Here is a 20,411-nt window from a genome sequence, read left to right as displayed (position 1 = left end):
ATGCTGTAACCATTTCAATTTCCCCATTTCTGTAATAGCTTTCATTCATTTGACTTCTTGAGAAAATTTATGGAATTCATTCAATTCTCTCAAATATTCTAACAGTGAAGATTTCTGAATACTGTTAATTTATTTTGCTATATTACACGAATATTCTGAACTTCCAAAAAACTGATTTGATCTGGTAAATTGTAAATTTATTAAACACATAACCAGGAATCACCAGTTTTTCATGCACTTTACTTTCCTAGAACAGTTCTTACACAGAGCAGAAACTTAATAAATATGTTATCTGAATACGACTTAATGTTCATTGGTGTAATTAGTCTATTTCTTAAATTATGATACAGGTAAAATAAATTCATTTTGTTCATATATCAATTGATGTAACCCACCTACCTATGTCTCTCAACGATTCTCAGTCTTTTGAGCTTCTACCTGTTTAAATGTCATAAAGCTGACTTGAGTATAAAACAATAGTTCTATATAAGTTTATTTTTAACAAGGCAATTTAACACAAGAGCAAAACAAACAAAAATCTTAGCTACTCTTCAGTGTAAAATCATTTGAAACCATCCAATTATCATTAAGGGTGACCAACTATAACTACTACACATGTATTGCATATGTTTTGCAATTATAGGTAGAAGCTCAAACATTGGATCCCCATTTATTAAAACGTTTAATTGTATTTCTTAAACATTTCACGTGAAGAATACTGCTATCTTAAAATATATAAATAAGTTCAAAGTCACAAATTACTTAAACTTTCTGAATCTTAGCTGTTTCAACTGTAAAATAGCAACAGTTAGAATACCTGTAATTTTTAAAGTTAGGTTCAAATAAAATTATATACATAGAAGGGAGTTGTAAACAGCAAATTGATAATCAGATGTTGAATATTACTTCACCTGGTGTACTGCAATTATTTAATAAATATTTAGCATCAGTGTTTGGCCTTTTTTTTTTCTTCCAAAATACTTACTGGTATAGACAAGTTGAAAGCCTTCATCTGTCCCTTCAGAATCAGAATTAAATTCTAGCCAGAGCTGGTTTGAAGTACTACTAAGGGTCAGTCCTCGCATAGATGCGCCAGTAAAAGCACCTAGTAGATGAGTTGTTTTATCTTTTCCATCATAAATCTGCAAAAATATATTTACAATTAAAATGTAAATTTGCCAGTAATAACCAATTCAGAGCATGTATTTATATCTGTGAAGAAAATGAAATTATTACACTCTTCGTAAATCAGGTCACTACCTGTTTCCCAAGAACAACGGCATATATGAATTCCTACAAATATCAGGGTAAGAAAGTTAGACACCACATGGGTAATTTTAATATTCCAAGCTCAGCAGACACTAAGTAAAACTCAAAATCATGTTATAAAGCTTTTGTTCTTATAAAAACAATGCTTCTAATGGCAGACAATTTAAAATTGAGAATACCTACAGAAAGTTTGGTTTCTAAGACTGGTTGGTTGGTTGGTTGTTTTTCTAAACTTGCTCAAGGGCACCAAACACCTGCTTTTCTAATAACGTGATTAATATAAAATGTACTTGCTTCTTTTGCAACTTCTATTTACCCATGCCCTTTATTTCATATCTGACACTTTTAAAATGTTAAAATAGTACTAAATGCATTTAGAAGCTGATTTAACAAGGCAAAAGTATACAAAGCAAAACTGATATGTTCCCAAAGCTCCCTACCTCATTCCCATTCTTCGGAAGGTGTAGCTTCTCATTGCCCTCTAATTTGCTTTTATTTTATCAAAGCATTATAGACATTTCTTCAGGTCAGTGGATAGAGATTCTTACTTTTGAGAGCTGTGTAATATTTCATTCAATGGCACTATCACAACTTGCACTACCATTCCATATATTAATAAACTAAAGTTTTTTGCCACTTTAAAGTAATGCTGAAATAAACACCCTTTAGATGTTATTTCACATTTCTTTTTTGGTACTTGTATTTCAGTAAGAAAGTTTTCAATATATTGAATTTGGGGGCTAAAATGTTCATGTATTGTCAGATTATTTTCCAAAAAGTGTACAGTAATTAAACTGAGGGTTTGCCAACAATGCATATTACTATTCTTTTTCCTTTAAGTCACACATTCCTTTTTTTTTTTTTAAACATCTTTATTGAAGTATAATTGCTTTACAATGGTGTGTTAGTTTCTGCTTTATAACAAAGTGAATCAGTTATACATATACATATGTCCCCATATCTCTTCCCTCTCATATCTCCCTCCCTCCCACCCTCCCTATCCCACCCCTCTAGGTGGTCACAAAGCACCGAGCTGATCTCCCTGTGCTATGCGGCTGCTTCCCACTAGCTATCTATTTTACATTTGGTAGTGTATGTATGTCAATGCCACTCTCTCACCCTGTCACATCTCACCCCTCCCCCTCCCCCTATCCTCAAGTCCATTCTCTAGTAGGTCTGTGTCTTTATTCCCGTCTTGCCACTAGGTTCTTCATGACCTTTTTTTTCCCCTTAGATTCCATATATATGTGTTAGCATACCGTATTTGTTTTTCTCTTTCTGACTTACTTCACTCTGTATGACAGAGTCTGACTTCATCCACCTCATTACAAATACCTCCATTTCATTTCTTTTTATGGCTGAGTAATATTCCATTGTATATATGTGCCACATCTTCTTTATCCATTCATCCGATGATGGACACTTAGGTTGCTTCCATGTCCTGGCTATTGTAAATAGAGCTGCAATGAACATTTTGGTACATGACTCTTTTTGAGTTATGGTTTTCTCAGGGTATATGCCCAGTAGTGGGATTGCTGGGTCGTATGGTAGTTCTATTTTTAGTTTTTTAAGGAACCTCCATACTGTTCTCCATAGTGGCTGTATCAATTTATCTTCCCACCAACAGTGCAAGAGTGTTCCCTTTTCTCCACACCCTCTCCAGCATTTATTGTTTCTAGATTTTTTGATGATGGTAAGGCACACATTCTTAATGTGGTAGTTATTACCCCCAAGGGTGTGAAAATTGGTTCTTAGAGTTCATAAAATCTTGGATATTATGATGATTTGTGGTCCTACAAAGACCAACTCTGACAAATCTCATTCCACAGTACTTAGTTTCATGAAGTTGGAGCTTGGGGCTCCTTCTGTGAATGATAATGAATAGAATAACTGAGAAATACTTCTGAAAGTTACTTGTCTCTTGCCTGAAATTGCCTTACTTCTGACCTGTCATAAGAGTAAAAATTATGTCGCTAAACTCCTAATCCCGTAATCTTGTCATAGCACCAATGTTCCCCCAAAGTGGTATTCATGTCACCTAGGAGATGATATTTAGGTGGTACATGAGGAAACTTTTATTATTATTATATTAATTTACATGATATATTTTTCTTGTGCTAAATTGTTGGATTTAACTTGATCATCTATTTAGAATGTTTTCTACAATTTGTAAATAAAAACTGATGTATAACTTTTTTTCTTTTTATCAAATTATCCTTACAGGTTTTAGTATTAAGTTTATGTTAATTTAACAAAGTGAACTGGAAATATTTTACTATATTTCAAAATCTGGATTATTCAAATAAAACAATGAGACTCTGCTTTCTACAGATTCAAGGTATTCTTCAATTCAAGGACATATTCCTGAGTTTTTGTTTATTTAATTATTCCTTGTCAATTTTATTATTTTATTTTCCACCTTGAATGCCTATTATTTACATATTCAGTCTCCAAAACTGTGTTGCAATTCTTTTACATTTTTTTCTTCTGAAATTTATCTCTCTTTCCTCTGTATTATGGCTTATCTTCCACTGGATCTTCCATACTAACAATTAGATTTTCAGCAGTAACTAATCTCTTTTTAGGTCTTCTATTTAAATCTTAAATTTTTAAATCATTGGTCAAGTTCTAGAAAGTCAGTCCGTTTGTTTGTCTCTCTCTCTCCCCCTTCTTCCCTCCCCCATTCTCTGTTTTTGGTACTCAAATTGCATTATCTTAAGATATCTCATTTGTTTTATGTATTTAACTTGGTCTTTCTTACTTCTGGTTCCTGAATTCCATTACCTATGTGTATATCTTTAGGTAGTTATAGTTTTATGTTTCCTTATTACTGATACAGGTTTTAGATGTTGTAAAGACAACAATGCTTTTATTTAACTGCTATACAAATGTAGCTTTTGTTCAGAGCCCCTAGTATCCTTTCCTAACAACCTTACTCTATAACTTTTCTGCACAGACTTTCTGAAGTCTCCAGTGTCCAGGCGTTTCCTGCTCTCTCCCTTTGTGCCTGAGGGAATCTATAGCTTCATATGCACCCTCCAGGCTCCACCAGTTTATTTACTTGTTATTTTATTACCACTGAGAGGGAGTGGAAATAAGAAAGAGAGGAAATGAGTTGTAAAATCAATCCAACATGCTCACTGAATTCCTAACAGCAAACACCTTACTGGTCTCCCTCTTTGTTTTAAAAGGTCTTTCTGTCAATTTTTTAAAAAATGTGTTGACTGTTAAAAGAGTATTTGACTGCTAGATAAAGGGCTGTATGGACTAATTTCCTAAAATTATATGGGAGTACCAGGAACCCCTTGTGGAATCTAATTTATCATACACATTCATCTGTTTTAGTTATCAGCAAGAATTTGTCTTCAACAAAGCTGAACCAAATGTTGAGGTTTGTTAGCTCAGGAATTTTTTTTGTTTGATTACATAGGAGTCAACTTTTCATTCCTTAAGAATAGTAGCCATCAGCAATAATTCAGAGACAAGGAAACACTGTGTGTCAGAAAATGCAACTTTTGTGTCTGTGTTTCAAATGTTCAATATGCTCAGAAATCTGCTTCTGAATACAGTTATGTGTATAACTCTATATATGCTGTAGTTTATAAATCCTGTGGTTGGAGCTACACATTCACTGTCAAACCATGTAACCAACTGATCCAGTGGATCTTATTTGTGGTTAACACTTTCAAGGTAACCCTATAGAACATTTTCCTTTTATTTCTCTTACTGCTGACCAACATACAATTTCATTTGTATGTTAAATATAAATAATTTTTTCTTGGAGTCAACTAGTTCTGCTTTCATGTATGGATACATTTTAAGAACTTTCAGTTTGTCAAAAACAGCCAAATAAAGGGGAAATATAAACTAAATAACTAATTGTTGCAATTGAGTAAATAGGAATTGAAATTTATTTTTAATTTTTAAAAAAGGTCTCCCCTAACTTTTTTTCCCCAAATTTCAGTGGGAATGAAAAAAAAAAATTTTAATGATAGCAGAAACCATTATTTTACTCCATATATATAAATCATTCCTATGTATAATAATGAAAAAAGTAACAAGATAATTCAACACATATTTAGTTCCTCCTTAACCTGAAGGAGATTAAAAAAAATAACACAATATTGTCTGCCACAAGAGATACATATTTGTATTGAATTTTTCTATTTTTCTAGATAGAAGCATACATTTTTCTTTTTCAAAAGAAACTTTCTTTAAGAACTAATTTTTAAAATAATCATTGGAGAAGCAGGTATGAGAAAGGAGCTAATATTTTCAAATGAAAATAATTATCTTAAGCTCAGCTGGGATGATCTAATTCAGCATCAAAATTAACTACAATTTATTTAACAATGTAAAGTCAGATGGCGGGAAACAAATAATGTAGAAGGACCACTATAATTATCAAAGTAAAATGAAGTGTGATCATTCAGCTACGAAATTTTGGAAGCATGTATAAAATTGTTAAATCAAAATGAAAAGCAAGTGTTAATTAGGAAGGCTTTAAAAAGAGAAGAGTTTTATAGCTATGATCAAGTCCATGCTGTTTAACTTGTAAATAAAATCCTTCAAATGTATTCAAATATATATGGGGGCATAAAGGCAACATGGAAGGACAAAGCAGTGTAGCCAAAGACAAATTACATTTGAAGTAGACATGAATGCAATCATACAAATAAGAAAATAAAACAAACAAAATGTGCCTTTCATTTAAAAATAAATTTACAGTACAGAGTGATTATATTGGGTCTGATCAGAACCACATAGAAATTTTGAGATTATTTCTCATTACTTTTCTACTTAAAATCAGGATCTTTAAGTATGTTTTTATTTATTTGAGCCTATTTTCCTTTTTCTAAAATATATTATTATTTTTAAGATATGTCTTAATATCTATTTTTATTTTTCAGAAATTTAGAAAGCTAAAAAAGACTAAGCTAATTATAATAGTATACTTTTTAATTGAAAGGGAGAGGACTCTGGGACTCACAATAGAAATAGTTACTCAGAGCCTAATTCAGATAATGAAGACTTACTTTTATGTCAAATGTAGAATTTCAAGTTTTCTTAAGAATTAATATTGTGAAAGGCATTGAGGGCTTTTATAACATTAATGAAGCTCTTTGATAAGACTCTAATTTGTTATAAGGTTGCAATTAATTTGGTAGTCCTACACTAGAACAGACTAGAACTTAATACTGCCATGTTTCAATTATCAAACCTTTTTTAATGGATCAGGGCCTGAAATTAGTTATGGTGTACAGACCCTCCTACATCTGGAAGTTCAAACCCTATTATGATGAACTGCTTATGGACACTTAAAACTGTTGTTGTTGTTAATGACATAATAAATGTATGATTAGAAAGTATATTCCCAGTCATTTCTCTAGTGAATTTAGCAAATAAGCTATTATCTGAACCCAAGAGCAAAAAGTACATAAAAAAGTAAAATAAAAAGAGAGAAATTACACATGCATGTGAGTATAATCATACAAACCTTCAAATCATTCCTGCTCCTGAATACTAGAATTTTCATTTTGGCCATTTGTTTTATAGGTTGATTTGGAATTTAAATCATTTTTTCTAATAAGTTGAGCTAGAGTTCAAATTTTGAATGAAAAAGAAAAAATAATTTTTACAATTGTTAAAAAGGACAATATTTTAAATCTTATTATGTTCTCTCCAAAGATGATATGTAACAGAGAAGAAAACATTTGTTTGTACTCAAATATTTGTCTTCACAATAGCTATATAATGTGTACTCAATTATGAGAGTTAGTATGTATCAGGGAGGGAGTTGAGAATGCAATGAGGGGTCAGGTTTTCAGGGGCCTTAGCTTTGTGGTCCCAGCTCTACCATCAAAGCTGACTGGAATGTCACACATCATTTCACTTCTGTGATCCTCAGTAGGGGAGAAAAGGAAGGGTTTTATGAGGCCTATCATAGCACTCTATACAAATGGATATTTACAGAGTGCTTTTGAAGGGAGAAATAACAGAGGATTACCAGTGAACAACAAGCAGAGTTAGTAGATACATGTGGTAGACTTATGAGATCACTGGTGTGCTAGAAAATATTTAAAACCCAGCTCTCAAACAAACCAAACTGGTGAATGTACATACCCATATATATGTTTTTTAAGTAAATTTTATTGATATAAAGAGAGATTGACAGACTTTTTCTGAAAAGGTTTAGATAGTAAATATTTTAGGCTGTTAACATCTCTGTGACAACTACTCAATACTGCCCTTCTAGCACAGAAGCAGCTGTAGACAATATGTGAATGAATAAACATAGCTTTCTCCTATTAAAACTGTATTTACAGAAAGAGGTGTCAGTCTGATTTGGCTCACAGACTGTCATTTGTGAATCACTGATTTAAGGAATGTGTAGCATGCTATTTATACACAGGAATAAAATATACAATACTCATTATTGTAGATTCCATAGAGCTAATTGATTCTTACAGAGTGCTTTCAGTATTTTTTGCCAAACTTTTGTAGCTGCAACTTATAACTGCAACTTACAGACAAAAGTTGTTCTTAAATGAACATTGCTTGATTTTTTTAAAAAATTTATTTTTATTTATTTATTTTTGACTGTATTGGGTCTTTGTTGCTGCATGCAGGCTTCCTCTAGTTGCAGCGAGCAGGGGCTACTCTTCTTTGAGGTGTGCGGGCTTCTCATTGCGGTGGCTTCTCTTGTTGCAAAGCATGGACTCTAGGCGCACAGGCTTCAGCAGTTGTGTCACACAGGCTCAGTATTTGCAGCTCGTGGGCTCTAGAGCACAGGCTCAGTAGTTGTAGCACACGGGCTTAGTTGCTCCGCGGCATGTGGGATCTTCCCGGACCAGGGCTCGAACCCGTGTCCCCTGCATTGGCAGGTGGATTCTTAACCACTGCACCACCAGGGAAGCCCTATTGCTTGATTTTTTTGTTAACAAGTAAGATGAAAATGAAACATCAAAAACGATGTTATATCAGAATGTCACTGGTTTGTAAATTATATGAGCAACTTCTTTGCTAAACTGAATATAGCTTTCAAATACTAGAAAAGATATTTTCTCAATTTTTTGTGCTATTCATAATATAATGGCTACAGATACAACCCGTTTCTACTTATGTACTGACAATGAGCAAAGCAATAAATCAAGTCAGGGCTTGTAGTATTTGCCAGTTTCTGCAGTGTAAACCCTTACTATGGCTAATATCAAGCTATCAATGTGACATTGTTGAATACAGAGCTGGGAAGAGATGGACAACCTGACATAGTATTTCCACCACACAGATACAGTATATATAACTAACCCCAAAAGCACAGATAATAGTTACAGTAGTAAAATAATTAGGAAATGAAAAGTTGCATTTATTACCTTTATTTTTTAATTTAATTGTAATCCAATTGTAACAATTTAATTTTTAATAATGGCTATGTTTAACAACCAGCTCACAAAAGTACTGAAAATTTAACAATAGGCTCTCACAAGTGGTACTGCCAAAGCTTCACCAATAGGTTATGAAACAGCTTAAAAATAATACGTCTTAGAAAACAACAATAGCAACACATTAATAACCTTCTCATCATATTTCTAAAAGAATGTTATTAAGTCCTTCAACTATCTAGTTTTTAATAAATATGATATACATCTCCTAACCTTTACTTTTGGACTCTCAAAACCAATTTTTTGGGGATATTTTACTGGCTCTTCTCCATAATAATCCATTTAGTCTACATTTTGCGTAAGAAATAAGTCTTTAAACTTCACAATGCTGACTGTGGTAAAAAGATTGTCTTGAATTATTTCCCTGCTACATTTCTTTATCTAAACATAGTGCTTAGTCTTTTTCTGAAAATAAAAACAAACACAGTGACAACAAAAACATAAATAGTAGTTCTGGGGCTTCCCTGGTGGCGCAGTGGTTGAGAATCTGCCTGCCAATGCAAGGGACACGGGTTCGAGCCCTGGTCTGGGAAGATCCCACATGCCGTGGAGCAACTGGGCCCGTGAGCCACAATTACTGAGCCTGCGCGTCTGGAGCCTGTGCTCCGCAACGAGAGAGGCCGCGATAGTGAGAGGCCCGCGCACCGCGATGAAGAGTGGCCCCCGCTTGCCACAACTAGAGAAAGCCCTCGCACAGAAACGAAGACCCAACACAGCCATAAATAAAATAAATAAATAAATAGTATTTCTGATTGGTATTCAGCTTTTTTCCTATCCAGCTGACAAGGAGAGCTATTCATTATTGACAGTTTAGAGCCTACATATAATAAACACCACCTATAAATGTTAATTAAAAGAATTAATTAAGTTACATATTTTGAGTGAGGGATTGGGAAGTTCAATATTGCCCATTGAAAGTAACAGAACCAAGGAAAGATATATTCATAATTCCCAAACCTGCTGGTCATCACATAATCTGGAGAGCTTTATAAAATTCCTTAATCCCAGGTGCAAACCAACTGAACCAACTTTCCCCAGATCTACTGAAACTTTGCTAGTGTGGTTATAAATAACTAAGGTGTTTATAAAAAGAAGGAGGAGGGAGAGAGAGAGTGGGTGAGTGAGTAAACAAGCATCATCCTAGATGATGAGCTACTGGAAAGTTGTTTTTGTGTGTGTATAAATATAGATAAATAACACACATTGTTTTTTATTGTTGTTGCTGGTTTGTTTTTATCAGAATCCAATACAGTGATGTTATATAGTAAGTGAAACCAGAAAAAAACAAACCTTCTTCCAAGCCTTATACTCATGTAAAGATTACAAGAGAATGTCATTCCAAAGAATGTAGCCGATCCTACCACATAAAGAAAAACAATGCTTTTAAATCTCTCAGTCAAGGGGCAGAGAGTTCCATAATGGGCTATTTTTTTTTCTTATTTCTTCTTATGTCTTAGTTGGAATGGAGAAAGAGAACTGACTCTACTAGGTTTAATATTGGAAAGTGCTGGGGATGAGGATGGGCTCTCATGGATTAATTTGCAGTTAGGCAAATTACCTTCCATCCTGAGAGGACTCTGGGCTTAACAGTCTTTGAGAAGTAATCATTTGTCCTTTGCAGAATACATTGTCTGTTTGTGCATGCCTAACTGTGCCTGTGTCAGTAGGTATCTTTGACCTAATAGTCGTCCATGGAATTAATGAGAAGAATAACATACAACCATTTTACATCTTACACTGGTGGAGAGACCATGAAGACAGACAGCGTTTAAAAGCCCATCCCAAACCATCTCTGTAGTATGGCTTACTGAAGTTCTTTTAAAGTGATAATTTAGAATAAATCCCAGGTTAGACTATCAGTAGAAGGATAATCAAATTGGTGTGTTTCCAGGTTAATTTTAGTATATAATCTTTTTAACTTTGGAAAACATATATTTATTCTAGGAAAGATATAATTTTTAAAATATTTCTGGGAATATAAATTTTCATCCTTTCACTCATGAAAGAAAAATTGCTATTTAATGAAATCCACAAAAGGGTCTTAAATTGAGTTTTTCTGCTTTCCTTTGTCTCTCACCATCACATCCCCTCACACTGTCACTTATTACTGAGGTCCCATCCTTCCTCAAGGGAACACACATCACAAATGCATATGACCTTACTCCAAATAAGTAATACGTTAGAAAGCACTCTGAGAAACATATTAGGGCTATTTTTTAAAAAAGCATCACTTGTTATCCCTAATGAATTTTCCAAATAATAAACATCATTCAGTATGGAAAAGTAATGTAGAAATTTCAAGCATCACTGAGAGCACAGAAATATTTTAGGAAGGATTGTGGTAGGCATGGGGAAGCATTTCCTGACTTTTAACTTATAAATACATGTTTATTATTGTTGCTTATGTGATACAGTTTAGTAGCTACACTCATATTTCTGACCTACACCTTGATACATTTTTTCCCTACAGTTAGCCAAACAAACAAACAAATAAATAAATAAATAACCACTGCCTTAATTCTAAGTACAAGCATCCCATTAATCTCAATGTTGACTCCAATTTAGCAAATAAACTTATTTTAACAGGAAAATCCAAACAATGAACTGGAAGTTGAAGATATAATACAGTGAATTTCTGTTGCCTATTGAGGAAAAGCACAAAAAACGGGAATGGCTCTAAATTAATACTAAAATTGTATATATCTAAGTGTACTGCAGGAAATCTTTCCCATGTCTATACAAATCTTGCAAGCATACAGAACTGTTTGTGTTAGAGAACCATCAATTATCATCAAATTAATATTCTTTTTAAAAGAAGGACATAACCAACAACCTTAAAATCATTGCTTAAATAAAAATCCCCCAATCAACCTGGGATATCACAATTTTTTTCAAGATTTGTGAAAACAGAAATATGTTGAATTTCTTACCTGGATTAATGAAATCTTGATAATGAGAAAAAAATGTATGTGATCATTTTTTAAATATTTAAATGTGATTTTATAGAAGTGTTTACTTTTATTCCGATAATGAATATAAACTGTATTTATCAAAACACTTACTTTGAAAAATATGGAGCAGCAAGTATGAAAATATTCATTTGCCTAAAATTGTATCATTAAAAAAAATTTCTCTTGGCAGCACCGTGCCACTTGCAGGATCTTAGTTCCCCACCTAGGAACTGAACCTGTGGCCACAGCAGTGAAAGCACTGAGTCCTGACCACTAGCCACCAGGGAACTCCCTTCAATTGTATCTTTAAATTCGATTATTTCAAAATTTTTAAATAAATTAACAAATTTTGTCCTAAATGTTTATTATCAACAAGGTATATTTTTTCTTAAAAAATTTATAGATATTGTTAGATATATTCATAAATTATAAACTTTTTCATAGTCATAAATGCAGAGTTATCTATGTATCAACAGAAATGTTACTTAATAAACATCAAAATAAAATAAATAAATGTCCATTTATGGATTAATTATGTTTCATAGATAATATTTATTGAATATAATATATTTGGCATGAAAGTGTTCTTATTTTGGTGTTATTGAAACATTAAAATTCACGTATCAAAAAAATAAATGGTTCTGAAGAACCTAGGGGCAGGACAGAAATAAAGACACAGACGTAGAGAATGGACTTGAGGACACGGGAAGGGGTAAGGGTAAGCTGGGACGAAGTGAGAGAGTGGCATGGACTTATATATACTACCAAATGTAAAATAGATAGCTAGTGGGAAGCAGCCACGTAGCACAGGGAGATCAGCTCAGTGCTTTGTGACCACCTAGAGGGGTGGGATAGGGAGGGTGGGAGGGAGATGCAAGAGGGAGGAGATATGGGGATACATATATATGTATAGCTGATTCACTTTGTTATAAAGCAGAAACTAACACACCATTATAAAGCAATTATACTCCAATAAAGATGTTAAAAAAAAGAAAACAGCTATGTAGCAAATTGGGTTCAGAAACTAAATTACAAAGCATAGGAGAGACTACTGGAGTAGAGGAAGTGAATAGCTATTGGTAATATACTAGGGCATTTTCACTAGACATTTTCTTTTTTCTTCTATTACAAAAACTTCTGTATTTTGCTTTTTAAAACAATATTATAAATGGGTTTATGTCATGAAAAAAGATTCATGTATCATAAAATCAAAATTTACTTATTATAAATAAACATTAGAAACAAAACATTCTATCTCAGTAAAAATACTGACAGGAAAATGGGAAATAATGTATAATTTAAATCTATGAATGGCAGAATCAACTTATGGTTGATTATATATACATATATATCATATACATGTATATATGTATTAATGTATATTTAATGACTAAAATGATCAAAATATAAATATTCTGAGTTCACCTACCTTAAGAACATCTCCTTGTGCTAAATGAAATGTTCTGGCTGAAATATTGATTCCCTTTCCTGCTTGAACCTGAATACTATAAATGCATTCATGGTTGTTTTCATAGTTGAGTGGATAATTTGGAGAGAGCAGAATTCCTTCATTACTTGTTGCAGATGCACCACATTCAGCTGCAGGTAAAACAGAATATTGAAGTACAGTTTAATAGAAAGCATTATCATTTCAAGTAATGTAATGTATGGAAGTGTAAATGCATTTTATTTTAACTAGAGCCTAACGTGAAAATAAAGTATAGAAGGGCTTTACATTGTAGATTTTTCACTCCCTCTCATATAATAGATGGGAAGAAGGAACTACTGCCTCTGGACAGAACACTGTACATAAATAGAAATACACAATAGTTTCAGTATTTCCCCCCCTTGGATGAAAGGATAGCATGGAAAAGGATGAGGGCAAAAGATTTTCAGGATGTATTTTAAGTTTGTAGGTCTCTGATTAATTTATTATGTTTAAATTTATAGTTTACTTACTTTAAAGTATAAAAAAAGGGGAGAGATCAATTTCATTTTAGAATGATTCTTTACCTTTAAATGCTTTACTGTTTAAATACTTAAATATTAACAAAAATCAGGCAAAAGAAATAAACCTAATGAGGAAATGAAAATGATCAAGATGGAGCAGTCAGTATAATATCAATAATAATAATACTATTTTAACAAAGCATAAAATAATAATAAGAACTAGTGATATGATGCTAACAATCAACTAGTCACATGAAGTGTCACCCAATAAAGCTTCTTCAAGACCTTTTAAGGTAAAACAAAAACAAAAAATTCATAAACTGCCAATATTGATTTAAATTATTTCTATTTTAATAATATTTAAAGAGTTTTATAGCATCAGCCTTACATTTAGGTCTTTAATCCATTTTGAGTTTATTTTTGTGTATGATGTTAGGGAGTGTTCTAATTTCATTTTTGTACATGTAGCTGTCCAGTTTTCCCAGAACCACTTATTGAAGGGACTGTCTTTTCTCCATTGAATATTCTTCCCTCCTTTGTCATAGATTAGGTGACCATAGGTGCATGGGTTTATCTCTGGACTTTCTATCCTGTTCCATTGATCTATATTTCTATTTTTGTGCCAACACAATACTGTTTTGATTACTGTAGCTTTGTAGTATAGTCTGAAGTCAGGGAGCCTGATTCCTCCAGCTCCATTTTTCTTTCTCAAGATTGCTTTGGCTATTTGGGGTCTTTTGTGTTTACACACAAATTGTACATTTTTTTGTTCTAATTCTGTGAAAAATGCCATTGGTAATTTGATAGGGATTGCGCTGAATCTGTAGATTGCTTTGGGTAGTATAGTCATTTTCACAATATTGATTCTTTCAGTCCAAGAATATAGTATATCTCTCCATCTGTTTGTGTCATGTCTGATTCCTTTCATCAGTGTCTTATTGTTTTTGGAGTACAGGTCTTTTGTCTCCTTAGGTAGGTTTATTCCTAGGTATTTTACTCTTTTTGATGTGATGGTAAAAGGGATTGTTTCCTTCATCTCTCTTTCTGATCTTTCACTGTTAGTGTATAGGAATGCAAGAGATTTCTGTGTATTAATTATGTATGCTGCAACTTTACCAAATTCATTGATAAGCTCTAGTAACTTTCTGGTAGCATCTTTAGGATTTTCTATGTAAGTATCATGTCATCTGCAAACAGTGACAGTTTTACTTCTAATTTTCCAATTTGGATTCCTTTCATTTCTTTTTTTTTCTCTGACTGTCGTGGCTAGGACTTCCAAAACTATGTTGAATAAAAGTGACGAGAGTAGATATCCTTGTCTTGTTCCTGATCTTAGAGGAATCATTTACATTTTAAATCTGCCTCGTTTCTTCCTCACTAGCTTATTAGAATCTAGGCATGCTTGTGAAGGCATGGAGACAAAAGTTCCCAGGTCATACAGATGATCCAGAATACACATAAACGTTTATCAGTAAGATTATTTATTAGGGAATGCAGACAGTTTTAAACTATGTTATAGAACCATGTAATTCTGAGAATATGTCCTTGGATGCCAGCTTGCAAAATACTGAAACACTGATTAGCAGCTCAGGCTTTAAAATTCAGAGATTAGTTTCAAAATTAAGCTCTATCTTCTATCTATATGGCTTTGGCAAGTTATTTATTCTCTCTAAGCCTCAATATTGTTATTATTATGATGGAAATAATAATACCCTCTTCATAGGGATGTTTGTGTGTGTGTATGTGTGTGTGTGTGTTATTATATGTAGATAATACATGTAGAGCATTTAGCAGGAAACTGGCATATAACAAGAGCTCGATAAATTAAAGCTATCATTATGAATATTTTAAGTATAAGTACTAATGGTGGCATCATGTTGTATACAAAGAAAAATAGTTTAGGATATTTATACTGTCCCCAGTGTGACTATTCAGGTGTAGAAAGACACTTAGGTGTGAAAAGCCAGAGGACTCTCTTTCTAATTTTGGAGAATTATTTATGATATTAAAATTATTTTAACTGAATATAACACCTCCCTAAATAAAGGCCATATGGTAATTTACTTCAAAATATACTAATAATTTATTGTAATGTTCTCAAAATTTGAATAGGTAGTAAGTGCCTTCTATAAACACTGGTTTTTAGTGTAAAATTTAAAGGAAATTTTCCTTTCATATGAACACTAACCTGCTTTTGTTATATTTTAATTTTCAGTTGATTTTAATGGAAGAAATGTTCACATTTTGGGGTATGGGGAAATCATTCTGGCTAATACATTATTTAACTTGAATTTTATGCTAATTAAAACAGCCTGTTTGTGGCTTACCAGACATATATTGTACATCTGCTTTAATCATTTTAAAAAAAAGGGTACACTGACCAGAAGCAAAGAATGCCCATGTTAAAAATAAAGATTAAATGCCTCCTTTCCTGGGATGCCAATGCTGGTACTCCTTTGGTAATAAGACTCCCTTCACAGGTGCCAATGACATACTGACTTGCTGTACACATGCTGATCTGATTTTTTTTTTTTTTTTTAAACCTTGAAGGGATGTATCCCCAACTTGCTTGACTTTCTTTGTTCTGAAAAGATATAAAACTGTGCTGAAAACCACGTTTCTCTGGAGCAGTTCCTCAGAGTTATCTGAGAGGCTGTCTCCCAGACTATAATCCTGTTTGGCTCAAATGAAACTTTTCTATACCTCTTATGGATTGTTTATTGAATATTTCCATTGACATTTCCATTATAAAATGACTATAAATGATTTTCTACTTGGTGAAATAAAATCAGGACTTAAACCAGAACGGAAGAATGAAGGAAGAAAATTTGGATTAAATTAGCACATTACTCATTTAATCAGGACTCAACATAAATTATGGGGCCCGGTACAAAAGGAAAATGTACTACACTTGTTGAAAACATGTTAACAATTTCAAGAGATCAGTAGAGCATTAAACCAAGCATGGCCCTTCTCAGCATGAAGCCCCCCACTGTGGGACTGCATGGGTTTCACATCCATAAAGCCAACTCTGCATTTATTCTTCATAAAGGTACAAATCTACAAGGTACAAATCCACAAGGTAAAACTTATTTTCTCCAGTTTTATAGGTGAAGACACCGAAGTGAGTTTTCTTGCTAAAATTGAACAAATGTTGTGTATCAGAGCTGGGATTTACACTGGGATTTATTTATCAGTCATCGCCTATGGTGTTAAAAGGGTGAACATATAATTTCTCTTCCAGATCAAAGTACTCTTTTAGTATGAAAGGAGGCATTATTAATAATTATCCCACACAGCAGCTGTAAATTGAGACCATCCCAGATAAACTGGTAGTTGGTTCACTTTTTTCTTTACACTTTAACTGATGCACACACTATTTAAGGACATTATATTAAAACTTAAGAGGATTATTTTGTGCAGGCTGGGGTATGTCCTGGAGGTCAGAATACATTCATCCCACATATAACTTATAAATCTGCATTCCATTATACATAATTATTAATGTTCAGAATGATAATCTCATATCAAGGAAAGATCTTGAAACATAAAATGATAAAAATCTGTTCAGAATGTTTTACCTATATATACAGGAAAATGAACAAGTTTATTTTTTGATGAATTTTAATACAATAAAATTTTCTACTAACAATAAGTTACTGAGGAACTTATTTAGCCACAGTGCCAAACTCCAGAAGCTAGGTGATTAATAAACTTATTTTTACATGGAATCTCATCTTTGATTTTACCTTTTAATTTTAAAGTATACCAAACACTGGCTCCCGAGCACTCGATGTAGTACTAACATTTGCCCTGTATAAGCTTTCTTTCCACCCCTAGGCTACAGCAGTCTTGCTTGCCAACTGGAATTGAACAGGATCAAATGTTGAAATTAACAATTACCTTTCCACAGTTTGACCTTCTGCCCCAGTCTAGCAATGAACATACTTCTATGTCTGTTGTGTAATAAGCTAAGAATGATATTTTCCAAACGCAAATCTGATCCTGTACTTTCTGCCTAACAAATACTCACCATCAGCAAATCAAATCCACAGAATGCCAAACAAGGCCATTTATAATGTTACCCCTGCCTTTTTAGCTATTACCCACCATTCTTTCCCATGGACCTTGTAATTCACCTATCCTGAGCTACTGGCCCTTTGCCACAGTGTCACACTCTAAGCCTTGGTACATGATGTTTTCTACACATGTAAGCACCACCTCTGGTCCCCAAGGGATGCAGTTTCAGGGTCCAAATAAGGAAGAAAATGACTTGATATTAAATAATACTGTTAATGGTTCTTTCCAGCATTGGGTGGCTGTGATGGTGAAAGGAATAAGTGAAACAATGTCATGTGGAAGTATCAGTGATAATTCTCACAAATAGTCATGGCTGCAATGTTCATGAATGTCCAGGAAAAATACCCAAACTACAACATTTTCATTGTATATGACATAACTATCACAGCAAGTTTTTACAAGGCACATTTTAAAGTGAGAAGATATGAGTATTGGCAAACTGTTACTGAATACTCTCAAGATGTGTTAAAATTAACTGAGAACAGGAACTAGCAGCACAACAGCTAACCTCAAGCGAGGAGAGGAACGGCTATTTGATTGTAGGAAGGTAAGGTTACTCAAAAAACAAAAAAAGACAAAAACAATCAACTACACAGGAAAGAGGAGTTTGAGTAAAGGAAGTCCTAAAATCCAAGTGATAAAGCTGAGTTGAAAAATAGCCATCATCTTCCACCAGAGTGACATTTATGGACAGTATTCAGCTGTCACTGAACAAACACAAATCTGTGACTTACTGCATCAGGGCAATGTTAGGGTTTCAGTCAGATGCTGTGACAAATTGCACACAAAATGTAATATGTGTCTGTGAAACATTTGTCACAATAAATATAAGCTTAACAGAGTACCTTGGCAGGTAATGTATACTAAGATGTTTAAAATGGCTAGAAGCAGATAATAATATGCTCTGATTTGGAAAAAACTGATTGATTCATTTGATAAATATTTATTAAATTCTTATTCTGTACTGCGTATGGGAGGCAGAGTGTTGGAGCTCCTCATGTAACTTACTTTCCAGTGGAAAGACAGATGTTTACTACATGATCATTCAAATAAACATATAGTATGTGAAAACATGTAACTGGAAGCCCTGACTGTTCTCCTGAGTAAAGTCAACACTTCCCTGAAGGACTGAAATGAGGATATTAAGGGTGATGGCAGAAGGTGGGTTGGGAGAAAGAATATCCCACATAGAAGGAACATGTCTGAAAACATTATGGGGGGCCCATGACAGGTTCTGAGAACTAAAAGACCCAGTATTAGAAAAACTTTGTGTAACATTTAGTTAGAGGTAGGGTTTCTTTTGTTGTTTATCTGTTACGGTAGGGGAAAAAAATGTTTTTCTAAGGTGTGTATGAAAGGAAAATGTCACTAAGTTGGTTTCAGAAGATGAAGAATAGAGAAGATTGAATGAGCTACATTCATTAAAATTTTTTTTGAGATTTTGAGTTAGAAAGTATTGCTTCAGAGTTCAGGGTTTGCAATGTTTTGTGGAAGTGAAGAAAGGACACTTTTCCCTACCTTAACATAAGCACAGCACCTTGTTTTTATTATTTGGTCTAGAATGAATATATGTTCTTGATAACTGATGCCACTAACTTATAAAGCCTAAATTTGTTAATATGAATTTCCTACAAAATAATCAATGTTAAATAATCACTATTAATCATGTGATAATGTCTCTTCTCTCTGATTTTAACTGAGAGGTCATCTTTAAATCACAGGAATTAATAATATGAAAACATTACATAATTTAGCAGAGCGTTAGGGAAACATTTTTGGAGAATAGGCCCTCAGGGCTCTTTATAGGATATAAATATTTTCTGTGCAATCTCCAGTCTACATGCTGTTTATTATGATGCCTTTATTTTGTGAAAAACAAATCCTACTCATATAAAATATTTTTAAAATTTAAACCTACAGATTAAGAAATCTATTTGAGTTACCAATATGAAACTCTTTGCTGAGTTGAAAATAATACTTTTTGATGAATGTGGTTTTGGTTGGATTGGAGTAGGAGAGATATGTGTACTGGACTCAGGTGATAAGAGTCATAGCTACAGTGAGGAATTCAGTAGACCAAGGATACCCCCTGAATTTCATATTTTTCTTACTAAAAAACAGGCCAGCCTATGCATCATTAATCTCCATTACTGGGATAAAAAAAACCCAAAAAACAACAACAACAACAAAACCTGGTAGCGTCTATTGCACACAGTCATATATTTTCAGATAAACTGGTAAAATGTTTTTCAGTAACTTGGCTGGGAAATTTGAAAAATGTCTATGACTAGTGACGTTTGCAATTATTTTTAAGATCTGCATTGCAGTTGAATCTCTTCTTTTATGCTGGAAGGCACCATGGGTTATTTTAAAATTGTTTTGTGAAAGTTATTAAAATAAACTTGACTTGTATTATTCACAAAAGCTTAGAAAGTTTCGAACCTAAACATATGGTATGCTAAGTCAAGTAAGGTATAGCATTAAGCAGTAATATATTTCCCATATGTTAAATTATTACCAGAGGAAAAATAATGGTAATATGTGATTGTTTCACATAGGAGGGTGTGGGGACATTCAAACTGCCATAGTCAAATCAATCACTTTTTCTGTCATATATGTGAACTTACTTTATTTTATTTTTTAGCTTTTATCAGCTAATTGAGCGCACTTTGTTCCATATCTAATTTCTACTGTATTTCATCAAATTAAGACACCATTG

General features: G+C 33.2%; 1 protein-coding gene across 1 annotated transcript in view; it reads right to left on the bottom strand.

Moving 5' to 3' along the window:
- CSMD3 (CUB and Sushi multiple domains 3) overlaps nt 1-20,411 on the bottom strand; it is a 1,171,706-nt gene that overhangs the window by 333,048 nt on the left and 818,247 nt on the right. The window contains 2 exon segments of the mRNA XM_059902305.1: nt 986-1,142; nt 13,092-13,261. Coding sequence (XP_059758288.1) covers nt 986-1,142; nt 13,092-13,261 — 327 coding nt within the window.

This window comes from Balaenoptera ricei, chromosome 17, assembly GCF_028023285.1.
Source record: "Balaenoptera ricei isolate mBalRic1 chromosome 17, mBalRic1.hap2, whole genome shotgun sequence".
Taxonomy (NCBI): Eukaryota; Metazoa; Chordata; class Mammalia; order Artiodactyla; family Balaenopteridae; genus Balaenoptera; species Balaenoptera ricei.
The sequence above is the reverse complement of the archived record's forward strand: the minus strand, read 5'-3'. Positions and strand labels throughout refer to the sequence as shown.